Source organism: Scyliorhinus canicula, chromosome 7, assembly GCF_902713615.1.
Source record: "Scyliorhinus canicula chromosome 7, sScyCan1.1, whole genome shotgun sequence".
NCBI lineage: Eukaryota > Metazoa > Chordata > Chondrichthyes > Carcharhiniformes > Scyliorhinidae > Scyliorhinus > Scyliorhinus canicula.
The window spans coordinates 25,038,672-25,055,577 of record NC_052152.1 but is presented as its reverse complement, the minus strand read 5'-3'; the positions used below and the strand labels follow the sequence as shown (position 1 = coordinate 25,055,577).

General features: G+C 49.1%; 1 protein-coding gene across 1 annotated transcript; it reads left to right on the top strand.

Annotated features, from left to right (window-relative positions):
* The first annotated feature begins 1,461 nt into the window (after positions 1–1,461).
* On the top strand, positions 1,462–1,791 carry LOC119968592 (60S acidic ribosomal protein P1-like). Its single transcript, XM_038801221.1, has one exon. It carries the CDS (start codon positions 1,462–1,464, stop codon positions 1,789–1,791), a length of 330 nt encoding a protein of 109 aa, XP_038657149.1.
* The last annotated feature ends 15,115 nt before the right edge of the window (positions 1,792–16,906 follow it).

The window sequence follows — 16,906 nt, the reverse complement described above, 5'->3', positions numbered from 1 at the left end:
CCCTCTGTTCCTCCACACTTCCAAGAATCCTGCCTTTAACCCTGCATTCAGCATTCAAATTCAACCTTCCTAAATGAATCACTTCACATTTATCAAGGTTGAACTCCATCTGCCACTTCTCAGCCCAGCTCTGCATCCTGTCAATGTCCTGTTGTAACCTGCAACAACCCTCAACACTATCTACAACTCCCCCAATCTCCGTGACATCGGCAAACTTACTAATCCACCCTTCCACTTCCTCATCCAAGTCATTTATAAAAAACACAAAGAGCAGAGGTCCCAGAGCAGATCCTTGTGGGACACCATTGGTCACCGACCTCCAGGCGGAATACTTTCCATCCACTACCACTCGCTGTCTTCTTTCGGCCAGCCAATTCTTTATCCAGACAGCCAAATTTCCCTGTATCCCATAACTTTCTGAATGAGCCTACCATGGGAAACCTTATCAAATGCCTTACTGAAATCCATATACACCACATCCTCTGCCCGACCTTCATCAATATGCCAGAAGAACTGTATGAGCATTCTGTGGATTTCTGTGACCAGGGAAGAGGTCAAAGTGACCAGCGATACCACAACATGGAGGCAATCATCTGGTTTATGACCAGAACTCAGACCCTGTAAGAGAGCACTCGGAGCAGTCTTGTCCAACGTCCCCAACGAGTCACCAGTCTCCATGTTCCTGACTTTGAGCAAGTCCTGTTAAAAGACGGGCAATGCCTGTACGGAGCTATGAAGAGCCCTCAGGTCTATGGACAGGAACTGCACGTCATAGTTCAGACCGTGCACCTGGCACAAAAAGTACACTGCCAGGGCACACCTTCCAGGAGGGGGATCGAAGGACAGGTATCGCTCAGGGTCTGAGGGTGGAATGTCACCACCCGGGTGCGAAGGCATACCAGTGCCTGACCGCTCTCCCTAATCAGGAGTCTCAGAACTTTAGAAGTGACCCACTGCGATTTTCTTTGTCCCAGAAGAATCTGTGGATTTCTGTGACCGGGGAAGGGGTCAAAGTGACCAGCGATACCACAACATGGAGGCAATCATCTGGTTTATGACCATAACTTAGCCCCAGACAAGTCACCAGTATCTAACATGAAGCAATCATTCTCTAGAACTAGTCACATAATGCAGGCATTGTCAAAGTTGGGGGCGTGAACAGCGGGTGGGTCGTAGGAGGGTCACGGAGCCGTACATCGCGGCGCTCCTGATTGCGCAAATTCGGGCGCAACAGCCGGCTTTACAGGGTGTTTTAAGCATGCGCACCTATGAACGGGCACGCATGCGCAGTGCGACCGCACTTGTTTTTATATGGTAAAAAGACCGCTCGCAGCGGACATAGTTAAAATCAGGCTGCTGCTCGCTCTGCCCGGTTCAGAAGTGCTCGGTTCTACTACACGAAGCTAAGGCCGAGTTTCCCGCCGGCGACTAGCACCATCGAACCCACCCGCAGAGATCCACATGGCCTCCATCACGGAACTCGCCTGTATCTACAGCGCGCTCATCCTGCACGACGACGAGGTCACTATCACCGAAGACAAACTCAATGCCCTGATTGAAACAGCTGGTGTGACCATTGAGCCTTTCTGGCCTAGTCTGTTTGCCAAGGCATTGGCTAATATTGACATCAATAGTCTGATCTGCAATGTTGGTGCTGGTAGCAGTGCCCCAGCTGCTGCAGCAGTTGTTTCCACCGCTTCCCCTGTTGCTGCTGAAGAGAAAAAGGAAGAGAAGAAACAGGAAGAATCTAAAGAGTCTGACAATGACATGGGCTTTGGTCTCTTTGATTAAACATGCCGTGCAACAACACTGTTACAATTTACAAAAAATAAATAAAAATTGAATATAAAAGCCGGCTGCTGCTGCTGAAGACCGCAAATTATCGCAATCGGAGACGCAGAAGATTTTAAAAGATATTCTATGTAATCTTCCTGCCTGAGGGAGGCAGAGAGCAGATCACGGCCCCCAAACGTCGCCATCACGTGCTTTGGGCGTGATTGCGATTCCTCCATTTTGTCAGCAGCAAAGGTAAGAGAAAATGGTGTGCCGTGAAGGTCGGCTGGCGTGGGTCGCGAAGGTCGGCCGGTGTGGGTCCCAAAGTTCAGCCGGCATGGGTCCTGAACGTTGGCCAGTTGGTAAAAATGGAAAAAAGTTTGAAAAAAGTTGATATACTATACAGCCAACATAGAATTTCATAGATTTTACAGTGCAGAAGGAGGCCATTCAGCCCATCGAGTCTGCACCGGCTCTTGGAAAGAGCACCCTACCCGAGGTCAACACCTCCACCCTATCTCCATAACCCAGTAACCCCATCCAACACTAAGGGTAATTTTGGACACTAAGGGCAATTTATCATGGCCGATCCACCTAACCTGCACATCTTTGGACTGTGGGAGGAAACCGGAGCACCCAGAGGAAACCCACGCACACACGGGGAGGATGTGCAGACTCCACACAGACAGTGACCCAAGCCGGAATCGAACCTGGGACCCTGGAGCTGTGAAGCAATTGTGCTATCCACAATGCTACCGTGTTAGCCTCTTGGCCTGGAGTTGGGAGGGGATAAAACAATCAGCTATATTTGACTCATAGAATACAGCACAAATTTTAATTACCAGAATTCCTGCCGGATCTTCCAGAAAAGACTCTCAGTGAAATTGATTTTATGAAATGAAATGAAAATCGTTTATTGTCACGAGTAGGCTTCAATGAAGTTACTGTGAAAAGCCCCTAGTCGCCACATTCCGGCGCCTGTCTGGGGAGGCTGATACGGGAACCAAGTTATGCAACCAAATCAGATCCTGACCCAATCTCCTCTTTAGAATGAACCGATAAAAAGATACTGGGTTGTCCAGTGCCATCAACCCAAATGAAAATAATCTAACAAAGGGACACATCGACTGGAAAACTAAGTCATAAAACAAAGAAAAAAATCAGATGAAATAAGAATGTTAGTTCCACCATTCATGAAGCACTCCAGTCCCCGAGGTGGTGGCTCTGTCCACAGAAGGCACAAAGGAATAGGAATGGGCCATTTAACCCTCTGGCCTGTTCTGCCTTTCAGTGGAATCAAGGCTGAGCCACCGAACTGCAGACGGTGGTCATTCGGTCCATCGTGTCTGCACCGCCTCTCCAAATGAGCATCATGACGTCATGCCATTCCCCTGCCTTTTCCTTGTACTCCGACACATTGTTTCTATCCGAATAATCATCCAATGCCCTCTGGAAAGCCTCAATTGAACTTGCCGCCACCACAATTCCGGGTAGTGCATTCCAGACCCGAACCATTTGTTGTGTTGCATCACATTTGCTTCTTTTGCAAATCACTTTAAATCTGTGCCCTATTGTTCTCGATTCTTTTACGAGCAGGAACAGTTTCTCCCTACCCATTTCTGTCCAGCTTCCCCATGATTTTGTACATCTCTTACAAATCCCCTCTTAGCCTTCTCGGCTCCAAGGAGAACAGTATCAATCTCTCCAATTTATTCTCATAACTGAAGTTATCAGTTATGTAACTCTGCATGCTCACCTTTAATTCATATTCCGTAATACCTTTGGCTAACAAAAAGATACTTTGGTCACTTGTTCAAAAAGAATTACATCAGATTTGTCAGATATTACACACACTATAATAACAAACTTTATTGTCACAAGTAGGCTTACATTAACACTGCAATGAAGTTACTGTGAAAAGTCCCTGGTCGCCACATTCCGGCGCCTGTTTGGGTACACAGGGGGAGAATTCCAAATGTCCAAATTACCTAACAGCACGTCTTTTGGGACTTGTGGGAGGAAACCAGAGCGCCCGGAGGAAACCCACGCAGACACGGGGAGAACGTGCAGACTCCGCACAGACAGTGACCCAAGCCGGGAATCGAACCTGAGACCCTGGCGCTGCGAAGCAACAGTGCTAACCACTGTGCTACCATTCAAGCTGTCTCTCTCTGATCAGCTGAAAATTCTCAAGGTGTCCAGTCACTCGATTCTTAATCATGGGTTCCAGCGTTTTCCTGGCAAATATTAGGAAGTGATCTATATTTCATTGATTTCCCTCTCTCACTTTTCTTAGGCTTCAATCATATGAGCAGATACTGCGTGTCCCTTCTCCAGGGAGCCTGGGCATGGACAAAGCCATATAAAGAGTAGGTCATACGAGGAAAGGTTGAGGGTGCTAGGCCTTTTCTCATTAGAACGGAGAAGGATGAGGGGCGACTTGATAGAGGTTTATAAGATGATCAGGGGAATAGATAGAGTAGACAGTCAGAGACTTTTTCCCCGGGTGGAACACACCATTACAAGGGGACATAAATTTAAGATAAATGGTGGAAGATATAGAGGGGATGTCAGAGGTAGGTTCTTTACCCAGAGAGTAGTGGGGGCATGGAATGCACTGCCTGTGGTAGTAGTTGAGTCGGAAAATTTATGGACCTTCAAGCGGCTATTGGATAGGTACTTGGATTAGGGTAGAATAAGGGAGTGTAGGTTAACTTCTTAAGGGCAGCACGGTAGCATTGTGGATAGCACAATTGCTTCACAGCTCCAGGGTCCCAAGTTCGATTTCGACTTGGGTCACTGTCTGTGTGGAGTCTGCACATCCTCCCCGTGACTGCGTGGGTTTCCTCCGGGTACTCCGGTTTCCTCCCACAGTCCAAAGATGTGCAGGTTGGGTGGATTGGCCATGAAAAATTGTCCAAAATTCTATGATTAACCTAGGACAAAAGTTCGGCGCAACATCGTGGGCCGAAGGGCCTGTTCTGTGCTGTATTTCTCTATATCTATAAAGAGGTAGGCAGCCGAGTGAACAGCTCACTGGCCTTGTTCATCCGGGAGCTGTGGATGGGAACCTCAGCTGCATTGCAGGAGATCGGTGTCAGAGAGACTGTTTGGCATGTCAAAAATGATTGACACGCGTGGGCAAGGAGTAATTTTTCTGTTGAGTTTACTGGGTATCTGTCAAACAATGTGATGTCCTTCCATGTGTTTGAATGCCGAGTCTTTCAGTAACACTGGGATGCCATTATTTTAAAAACCACAATATCTGAACCTACTGACCTGCAGAGCATCACAAACCTGCGGCATTTCATGTCCGAGACGTACAGAGACCATAAGACATAGGAGCAGAATTAGGCCATTTGGTCCATCGAGTCTGCTCCGCCATTCAATCATGGCTGATATTTACTCATCCCCATCGATGTCTTGATCAACAAAGCTGGCATTAAAAAAAACTCTAATTGCTATTAAAAGGCATTTAATTTAGAGTATATGAATGACTTTAGACCTTTTCAGGGAGGACATCAAGGCAGCACAATTGCTGACCTTTCTGTCATTCGGATGTGGAGGATGAAGATCCACGCTGCAACACTTTACATAGAGTCTTTTACATCAGGAAACAAAACATCATTAGCCACTTCACAGGGGTGTAATCAGATAGAATTCACAAAGCCAACAAAAGAAGATGTTAGGAGGAGTGACTAAAAGTTTAAGTAAGGTCTTAAAAAGAGGATGGAGGGTGACAGAGATAGAGGAAGAAGTATGGGGAGTGAATTCCAGAGTTGAGTTCAGTTGATGGCACAGTACATGGGCTGAACAACCTTGGGTGAGGTTTATTTAGGGTGGTGGTTGGGAGGCTGACAAAGACAATGACCTGGGTTTTGTGGCCAGCAGCAACCATAATGTTAGCACATTGTATAAAACCCAGTTACACTGTTATGACCAGCCCCAGGCGACGTTCCCCGAAAGTTATTGATCCAGGCAAGACCCCTCGATCTGTCACTGTCCAGCTGGGATACCCCCAAATTGTCACAAACCCAGGTGAGGAGGGGTGATTGGCTCTGTCTTTATTCAACCCACCTTCTGCTGGGAGCAACAAAGATTTAATCTGACAAGGTTCCCTTTCCCTAGGATACCTTTTTCCAAACCCAACAGTTCGGTTTAAAAATTAACCAATTTAACCAGACTTTCTTGAGTTAAGATCAAATAAGTTCATTAACTATTAAAATGGTATGGAGAAATGATAAAACACATGCATCTGCATCCATACAGATTAGAAGTAAAATTGAGCCCAATAGTAAGTAAATATGAATAAAAAGTTATATGGAATAGTCTTTGAGTTGCAAGGAGCAGATGAGGAAGCGTTGCAGCCGTTACAATTTGACTCCAGTATAGTTGACCTCTGCAGATGTATATGATTCTTTGATTCAGGTGTCCTGTGCTTTGGTGAAGAGATTTCAGTCCTTTCTTCCTGCGATCCTTTTTGATGACTAGTTAACTTCCAGTCAGAGAAAGAGTTTTATATATAGGGGCTGGTTTAGCTCACCAGGCTAAATCACTGGCTTTTAAAGCAGACCAAGCAGGCCAGCAGCACGGTTCGATTCCCGTACCAGCCTCCCCGGACAGGCGCCGGAATGTGGCGACTAGGGGCTTTTCATAGTAACTTCATTGAAGCCTACTCGTGACAATAAGCGATTTTCATTTCATTATATTCCTGCAAAAGATGGTTATTGACTTTCTTCCAGTACTGTGTCACGCGGTGTGGATATGTTCCATGTGTGTTGTGTTGCTTCACCACACGCACATACACACACCCACACACATACACACACTTCTCTCAGCTGGCTTTTAAGCCCCTCTATGTATATCCCAACAGGAAACCAAGAATACACTGGGTGCGGTTACACCCAGGGTCTTATAAAAGAGATAGTCATTTTGTTCCTTTGCCCTTACCAGAGATGGTATTCAGTCTCTGGATGCTTTTAGAAGTACCTTGTCTGGAAACAGGGAGAGGTTCCATTGTCCCTTAAAGAAACACCCTGCAGCTAATCCTGTCAGTGAGTAGTTACATCCTCAGCCATCCTCTGGGGTTTTGTCCATTTTAAAAATATAGAACTCAGGTCTTTTCAAAGTCCAATATTTTTGTGTATTGATGCGACCATCAATTCACTCGAGACATGAGTAGAAGTAAACCGTGGCTTTAATCAACTTAGAACAGTGCCTGCCTGTGACTGATCCAATACTAAGAACCGCCTACAGGTCGACTGCTCTTTATACCTCCCTTCAAGAGGAGGAGCCATGGGCGGAGCCCATACAGACCCCAACATGTTCCCCTATGGATAATGCCATACAATGGCCCATAGGAGGAGCCCACAAGGGCAACAGCACAGTACAGATAGAATTACAAGGGCAACAGCACAGATACAAATACAATGGTTGATTATTGGCATAATACATTCGCCACATTCACCCCCTGTTAAAAAAATGAAGTCCGGCGGGGGTGACGGGTTCACAAGTTCAGCCAGTCCAGCGCAAGGATTGTGCGCTGTGATCGCCGAAGCTCTGGCGTTGTTGCTGGCCTGGATGTCGAGCTCGTCCGTGCTGGCATCGGTAGTGAGGGCGTCGGTGCGGGTACAGACGTGGACTCCGGGAGCATCTCTTCTGGAGCTTCATTCCTGTGGATAGGTGAAGGGGGGATGGCGGGCGGGGATCTTATCGTTCTTGATTTTGCCCCGCTGCGTATTGTCGAACATGAAGGCTAAAGATTGTTGGTCGGTGACGAGGATAAACCTCCTACCAGCGAGGTAGTGCCTCCAGTGCCGTACGGCTTCCACAATGGCTTGGGCCCTCCTTCACGACTGAGGAGTGCCGAATTTCGGACATGGTGAAGGTGCGCGAAAAAACGCTACCGGTCTGCCTGCTTGATTGAGGGTAGCGGCAAGAGCGACCTCTGATGTGTTGCCCTCCATCTGGAAGCGGACGGACTAGTCCACCGTGCGCATCGCGGCTTTGGTGATGTACGCTTTGATGCAGCTGAAGGCCTGGCAGGCCTCAGTTGCCAGTGGAAAGATGGTGGCCTTGATTAGTGGGCGGGCTTTGTCCGCGTAGTTGGGGACCCACTGGGCAGAATATGAAAAGAACTCGAGGCACCTCTTCAGGGCTTGGGGCAGTGGGGGAGGGTAAGTTGCAGCAGGGGGCGCATACGGTCAGGGTCGGGTCCTAGAACCCCGTTTTCCACACGTAGCCGAGGAGGCCTAGTCTGGTTGTGCGGAAAACGCATTTTTCCTTGTTGTACATGAGGTTTAGGGTTTGGGCGGTTTGGAGGAATCTGTGGAGGTTGGTGTCATGGTCCTGCTGATCATGGCCGCAGATGGTGACATTGTCCAAGTACGGAAATGTGGCCCGCAGTCCGTACTGGTCCACCACTCGGTCCATTGTTCTTTGAAAGACCGAAACCCCGTTCGTGACGCCAAAGGGGACTCGGAGGAAGTGGAAAAGGCGGCCGTCTGCCTCAAAAGCCGTGTAGTGGCGGTCCTCCAGGCGGATTGGGAGCTGGTGGTATGCAGACTTCAGATCCACCGTGGAGAACACCCGGTAGTGTCCAATCTGGTTTACCGTGTCTGCAATCCGGGGAAGGGGGTACGCATTGAATTGCGTGTACAGGTTTATGGTTTGGCTGTAATCTACAACAATCCGGATCTTTTCAACGGTCTTGACGACCACCACCTGAGCTCTCCAGGGGCTATTGCTGGCCTCAATGACTTCTTCCCGCAAGAGTCACTGGACCTCAGACCTGATAAAAGTCCTGTCCTGTATGCTGTACCGCCTGCTTCAGGTGGGAACTGGTTTGCAGTCGGCCGTGAGGTTTGGGGGAGGGTTGACTTTTAGGGTCGCGAGGCTGCATATGGTGAGTGGGGGTAGGGGCCCCCCCGAACTTTACAGTGCAGAAGGAGGCCATTTGGCCCATCGAGTCTGCACCGGCTCTTGGAAAGAGCACCCTACACAAGGTCAACACCTCCACCCTATCCCCATAGCCCAGTAACCCCACCCAACACTAAGGGCAATTTTGGACACTATGGGCAATTTATCATGGCCAATTCACCTAACCGGCACATCTTTGGACTGTGAGAGGAAACCGGAGCACCCGGAGGAAACCCACGCACACACGGGGAGGATGTGCAGACTCTGCACAGACAGTGACCCAAGCCGGAATCGAACCTGGGACCTTGGAGCTGTGAAGCAATTGTGCTATCCACAATGCTACCGTGCTGCCTTCAGGTTAGGCTCCTGAGATTGCATTGGAAATCTATTCCCAATAGGAGAGGTGAATGTCCGGGTGAATGAAGCTCTCTGTGCTCCCGGAGTCGAAAGGGCAAGGCGTCTCGTGTCCGTTTACCCAGACGGTCATCGTGGAGCTCCGGAGGTGCTTGGGTAGGTCCAGGGTGACCACGCTGAGTTGCGGGTAGCCAGCGTGGTCGGAGGTGCTGGGGCGGCTCCGTGGTGGCTGCCCTTGTTGATCGTACACGTCGAGCAGTGCAGAAGGAGGCCATTTGGCCCATCGAGTCTGCACCGGCTCTTGTAGCAGATGTGGGCGATTGGTTGGGCGGGCGGTGAGGTAGATGGCGACCAAGGTGGCGGCCCCCATGGATCGCATGTTGCCGGCCGCGTGGGAGAGGATGGCCAAGATGGCAGCCCCCGTGAGTCGCACGTGCTGTGAGGGCTGGAAGATGGCTTCCCCCATGGATAGCACGAGGCTGATGACGCGTCTACAGGGGGCAGAGTCGGCAGACACGCTGCCACACTGCGGGGTCTGCAGGCCTGTGAGTCTGAGGATCAGGCCTGTGAGTTAGAGTTCTTGGACCTGGCCAGACAAACTTTGGCGAAATGTGCTTTTCTCCCGCAGCTGCTGCAGTTCGCGTTACGGGCCGGGCAGTGCAGTGCAGAAATAGCAGGGTAGCCTCCCATGATGGGCAGGCGGCCGCGCAGCACAGGCCTGGGGTAGTCTTTGGTCGGGGATCCACGAGGGGATCGCGTGGTCAGCCGGGATTACGCGTTCAGGCTCTGGAACGCTACTTTCAGAGGGGAGGCTAACTTTACCCTCTATCCAGGCCCCAGGGCCCCCTTTTCGAGTAGGCGCTGTCTCACATAGTTGGACCGGACTCCCGCCACGTAGATATCTCGGACGGTGAGTTCCATATATTGAGTGGTCGTAACGGCCTGGTAGTTGCAGCTGTGTGCGAGGACTTTGAAGTCGCATAGGTAGTCTTCTAGCGATTCCCCGGGATGCTGGTGGCAAGTGGTGAGGATGTGTCGCGCGTAGACCTCGTTCACGGGCCGTACATAGAGGCATTCGAGCATCGCGAGGGCGTCTGCGTAGGAGGAGGCCTCATCGAGTTGAACAGAAATTCGATGGCTCACCCGTGCATGGAGGAGGCTCAGCTTCTGTTTGTCGGTGACGGAAGGCGTGGAGAAGGCTGCGAGATAGGCCTTGAAGCACCAGAGCCAGTGCGAAAACATTTCTTTCGCCTCCGTGGCCTGCGGATCGAATTCCAGTCGGTCAGGTTTGAGGGCCGATTCCATAGTTGCGTTGAAGTTGATTAAATTGATGCGACCATCAATTCACTCGAGACATGAGTAGAAGTAAACCGTGGCTTTAATCAATTTAGAACAGTGCCTGCCTGCGACTGAACCAATGCTGAGATCCGCCTGCAGGTCGACTGCTCTTTATACCTCCCTTCAAGAGGAGGAGCCATGGGTGGAGCCCATACAGACCCCAACATGTTCCCCTATGGATAATGCCATACAATGGCCCATAGGAGGAGCCCACAAGGGCAACAGCACAGTACAGATAGAATTACAAGGGCAACAGCACATAATACATTCACCGCATGTATATATTCCATGTTTCTTCCGCCATCATCAGAACAACACCTCACTCAACATGGTAATATGTTTCAATCTTTTTGATAGAAAGACTAATAGTGCAGAAGGACAAGTTGCCATCAATTCAGTAATTTCTAATTGATTGTAAACTAGAAGCACTTCAACAGCGTGTAATGAAAAATATCCTTCAAGGGCTGCCCAGAGTGGCAGTGAACCTAGAAAATGTATTAATCGCAGGGTCCATCGAAAAAGAACACCTACCAAAACTTGGAGGAAGTCGTTTGGGGATTCTCAGACGCATGTGTCTGCCTCAAGCGGGAAATGTGCATGTTCAGGCGGGCAATTTAACACACATCAGATACCGCATCAATAAAGATGGCCTGCACTCTATAGAGGACAAAGGTAAAGCCATAAAAGGGGCACTGATCCCGTGAAACACAACTGAATAGAAGTTGTTCCTAGGCTAATTATTATGGGAAATCTATCTCCAAGCTAGCCGCCTTACTGACTACCCCTGCAAGCATTGTTGAAGAAGAACCAGAAGTGGTTGTGCAGGCGCCACTGGATGGAGCATTCACGAAAGTGAAGCAACAGCTGCCGTTGTCCAACATCTTGGCACACTGCGATCTGTTACGATAGGGAGATGTTAGGAAATTGAATCTGGAAATGGGATTGAAGATATAGTGGGCAATTTAAGGGTTAACAGACTGAGGGTAAAATGACTGCGTCAGAGGCATACACCCATATCTGGCCTGAGTTACATTGTTCCATTCAGACTTAAACTCGTTAATGGGAATAAACAAAATACCCCTGTTCAGCCGGGGTGATTCACTCAAGATGCATTGTCCTCCAGGACACTATGAGCTGCCAGCCATTAGCCCATTACAGAGTACGATGGCCTCTTTTGATTATAATTATTAATTGCATATTCATAGCATGGCCCTGTTCTTTTGTGTAAATGGGAGTGGGTAACAAAAAGTCCAGGTAGCTGGATGAGTTCAAGTCTGGACACCCCAGGGTAGAACCAATGTTTGAGGGTTTGGGTGGAGCTCAGAGAGAAAAGAATCATGTTCAAACAGGTGGCGGGATGCTGGGGGGAGCTTTGGAAAGCGACTAAGAGAGATCAGGAAAAGGTGCCACCATGAGAAGCTTTCAGAAGGGGATCTAAAAGAGCTTCACGACCAGCAAGTATCAAGTTTGCCTAAGTATGTAATTGGAGTATAGAGCTGTATGTTAAGTTACCGGCTGTTTAATGGGAAATTGTGTTCGGTTAAAAGATACATGTAAGCTGTTCTTGTTTGGTTTGAAGTTTAAAAGTAAAGATTTCTTTCTTTTTATTTGATAAAAGTTTTGTTTCTAAAAATAACCAAGCCCTATTTCTAACTCCAACTCAATCTATAAGTTTGCGGATGATATGACTGGTGGGCCGTATCTCAAACAAGATGAGTCAGACTACAGAAGGGAGATAAATGGGAGGTTTCATGGTGTACTGAAAACAACTTCTCTCTAAATGTCGGAAACACCAAGGAACTGATCATCGACTTCAGAAAGCGTAGCATGACACACGACACGCATAGTCTGCATCAATGGCTCCGAAGTGGAGATGGTTGATAGCTTTAAGTTCCTGGGGGTCACCATCACCAATAGTCTGTCCTGGTCCACTCACGTTGATGCAACAGTCAAGAAAGCCAACAAATTCTCTACTTCCTGTAGAAGCTAAAGAAATTCGGCACGTCTGCATCGACTCTCACAAACCTCTATAGATGTGCGATAGAGAGCATCCTATCCGGCTGCATCACAGCTTGGTATGGCAACTGCTTGGTCCAAGATCGCAAGAAATTGCAGAGTGTGGTGGACTCAGCCGAACGCATCACACAAGCTTGCCACCCTCACATTGATTCTGTCTACACCTTCCTCTGCCTCAGGAAGGCAGACAGCATTATCAGAGGCCCCTCCCACCCAGGCATTGCCTTCTTCCAGACTCTTCCATCAGGCAGAAGGTACAGAAGTCTGAAGACCCGCACATCCAGACAAAGGAACAGCTTCTTCCCCACAGCTACAAGACTCCTCAACGACTCCCCCTCGGACTGATCTGTTCTCTGTAAGAACTCTATTCACGACTCCCAATGCTGCTCTTGCTCATGTATTTGCTTTGTTTGGCCCCTTGTTCCGCACTGTAACCAATCACTGTTTGTCGATGTACCATTTGTCAATGTACTCTGTTGATTATTCTTTTTGTCTACTATGTATGTACTGTGCACATTCCCTCGGCCACAGAAAAACACTTTTCACTGTACTTCGGTACATGTGACAAGAAATCAAATCAATCAATCAATTATGCAATCACACCTGGAGTGAATTGATCTTTCTGCAGAACCTAAACATTTTTTTAAAGTTGCGTCTCTGGTCCAGTATCTTTGCCACAGTTGGGGTCTGACCAGGCATCTGTAATAGATCCCACAAGACCGCTGGTATTAACATGCAAAATGTCTCTGTATCACGTAGGGGCAATCCTCTCCTATCGATGGGATAATGGCACCAAGCAACTGATTGCATACGCATCGCGAATCCTGGCAGATGTGGAATGGCGCTGTGGTCAAATCAAAAAAGAGGCTCTGGTTGTGATATTCGCAGTGAAGAAATTCTATATGTATGTCTATGGCCGACACTTTACGATAATCATGGACCATAAACCTCTATTGGACCTTTTTAAGGACAAAGCGATCCCTCCTGTCGCCTCGGCTCGGATCCAACAATGGGCATAATTATTGGTGGCTTATGAGTGTCCTTTGAGTATTGCCCAGGAATGCATATAGCCAATGCTGGCGCCCTGAGTTGCCTACCACTGCCCACAAGCTCCCCCACCCTTCCCGCGCTAGAAATGGACAAAGTTATCATGACGTTAAACTTTATGGACACCCTGCCTGTAGCAGCCAAGCAAACCTGGGCATGGATCCAGAAGGATCCTACGCTGGTAAAACTACGCTACATGATCCTAAGTGGCAGAATTCAAGGACAATTCACAGAGCATCTGAAGCTCTTCCTATCTAAACGCCTTGAATTCAGTATGGAATAAGGTATCACCTTGTGGGGAGCCCGAGTGAGCGTTCCTCGCCAGACCAGTGTGCAATCTTGAAGGAGCTACAGAGTGGTCACCCAGGAGTCTCCAAAATGAAGATGCTCGCAAGAAGGTATTGTCTGGTGGCCTGGTCTTGACTCTGACATTGAGAATTTGGTAAAACAGTGCCCATAGTGCCTGGAAAATCAGAAGCTCCCGCCATTGGCCTCGCTATACCCATGGGAATGGCCAGAGTGACATTGGGTGTGGGTACACACGGACTTTGCCGGGCCGTACATAGGATCAATGTTTTTCATCTTGGTCAACGCCCATTTTATTTGGATGGACGTATCAGATGTCCTCCGTGGCTTCCAGCATCTCCATAGGGAAGCTTCGGCAGCCATTTTTGAACCCATGGAATATCAGAGATTCTCATGCCCGACAATGGGATTCCCTTCACCAGCGGAGAATTCCAGGTGTTCGTGAAGTCCAATGGGATGAAACACATCTGAACAATGCCATACTACGGCCTAGCCAAACGGGCGGTCCAAATCATTAAAAGCAGCATGAAGAAACAGACCGCTGGCTCGCTCGACACCAAACTGGCTCGGTTCCTCTTCAATTTTCGGACAATGCCACATACCACGGCGGAGGTTGAGCTATTGGAATTGCTGATGGGCCTCCGCCTCCAGGCTGGACTCAGCCTATTGTTTCCTAACCTAGGTGGGAAAGTGGAGTCAAAATAAGCAGCCCAGAAAAAAATTACGACACCTGATGACCCAACAGGACCTTAAGGTTGTGAGATACCATCTATGTTTGCAATTTCGGAAACGTATCCCCTTGGATCCCGGGAGCTGCAGTGTAACAGACTCTCCCTGTTGTACAAGACAAGTTAGAGGACCGTAAAAAAACATATGGACTGCCTCAAGAGCAGGGAACACTCTACTATGGAAATTACTCTGGGCAGGGCGACACCCTCAATGTTTAATTTCACGTGTACTGAGGTACAGTGAAAAGTATTTTTCTGCGAGCAGCTCAAACAGATCATTAAGTCCATGAAAATAAAATAAAAGGAAAATACGTAATAGGGCAACAAAAGGTACACAATGTAAATACATAGACACCGGCATCGGGTGAAGCATACAGGAGTGTGGTATTAATCAGGTCAGTCCATAAGAGGATTGTTTAGGAGTCTGGTAACAGTGGGGAAGAAACTGTTTTTGAATCTGTTTGTGCGTGCTCTCAGACTTTTGTATCTCTTGCCCGATGGAAGAAGTTGGAAGTTGGAAGCCGGAGGGGTCTTTGATTATGCTGCCCACTTTCCTCAGGCAGTGGCAGGCGTAGATGGAGTCGATGAATGGGAGGCAGCTTCGTGAGATGGACTGGGCTATGTTCACGACTCTCTGAAGTTTCTTGCGGTCTTGGGTCATTTGAACCTACCGCCAGGCAGGCGACTCAACCCACGTTAAACCCAAGAGTCATTCCTCCAAGGAGATAAAGACTCGGGCTCAGAAATGGGGACTGAGGTGACTGGCTCACAGTCAACGTCGAGAAAGAGCACCAACCAGTGGTCCTGTGACGCTTGGCTGGGAAGCGACGATCTCCCATTCGCTTCACCCCCACCCTCCCATCTGGTTCCGCTGACGGTGGACTCAAGGGTGCGCGCAAAGAGGCAAAGGAAGCCTCGTTGTCATGCGAGGGGGAGGTTCTGAACTTTTAGGGGGTGGATATGATGACCCTCATGAGGCTGGTTGAGTACAAGATCCCATGGTAATAAATGGAGACCCGCCCAGCTGCGACTCGTTACCAAGCCTTTTAAATGTCGTCCTCGACCCGAAGTCCCGTTAGTCCCCGGCAGGGACACTTGTGTTGTACGCCACGGGTTTAAAATCTTGCTCTTCGTATCTCCTGGAACACTATGGTTTGAGTGGCAAATAGTCCGAGGCAGGGTAGAAGGTGGAAATGTGCCATGGATTCAAAGGAACTTTCATCTGGAAGATAAAGTGGAGTCAGTGTGGTGAACCATTGTTATTGTAGTTCCACTGTGTTCCACTGTTACTTACAGCGCTGTATATATTCTCTGTTACTGTATGTTCCATTGTTACTCACTGTGTTATATATTTGTTGTTCTTCCGTGGCTCCGTCCCACTGGGTGTTGTATATAGTTGACTGATCTGTAGCCCTGTCTCCAGTCTGGGTTCGGCAGCAGACAGGCTGCATCTTAGAGTATTAAAACCATTACTTCATTTTCTACAATTTGCCTTGTGTGTAATTGATGGTGCATCAATTTAATACTCTAAGATAGTACGATGGATAAGTCACTCAAGCCTGAGTGATTGGACCTGCACCCAGAGGCAGCCGACGCCACCGCGATCTTCCAGCATTGGCTAAGCGGTTTCGAGGCCTACCTAGACTCTTCCACTGACGCCGTCTCAGGGGAGCACAAGCTTCGTGTCCTCAACGCCCGTGTGAGCCACCGAATATTTACCCTCATCAGAGACTGGCCACGTACGACGAGGTAATTACACTTCTCAAAGGGCAGTACGTGAGGGCGGTAAACGAGGTGTACGCCCGGCACCTCCTCACCATGAGGCGTCAGCGTCCAGGAGCATCTTTGGCCGAGTTCCTGCGTGACCTGTGCGTACTCGCCCGGAATTGTAGCTGCCAGGCAGTAACGGCAGTTCAACATACCGAGCTCCTGATACGGGCTGGCTATTTGGCCGGCGTTAGGTCTGACTACATCTGTCAGCGCCTGCTCGAAGGGGGTACCCTCGACCTAAACGACACCGTGCGGCTCACGAACACCCTGGAAGTGGCCTTCCAGAATATGGATTCCTTCACGCCCGACCACGCGGTATCCTGGTGGGCATCCTGGGTGCAGCCATCACCCGATCCGGGGGTGCCACAAGCCTGTGCCGCACGGCAGCCTGCCAACTCCGGGAGACCGTCCTGCTACTTCTGCGGCCAGGGTCAGCACTCCTGCCAAAGCTGAACAGCCACCTTCCGCAGATCGTCTCCGTCACCCTCGACCAGTCCCGGCCCTGTCATCCCAAGGACTCCATGATGACCATCCGGATCAACGGGCATGAGACGACCTGCTTATTCAACACCGGGAGCGTGGACAGCTTCGTCCATCCGGATACAATAAGGCGCTCCCTCCAAATTTTTCCTGCGTCCCAGACAATCTCCCTGGCT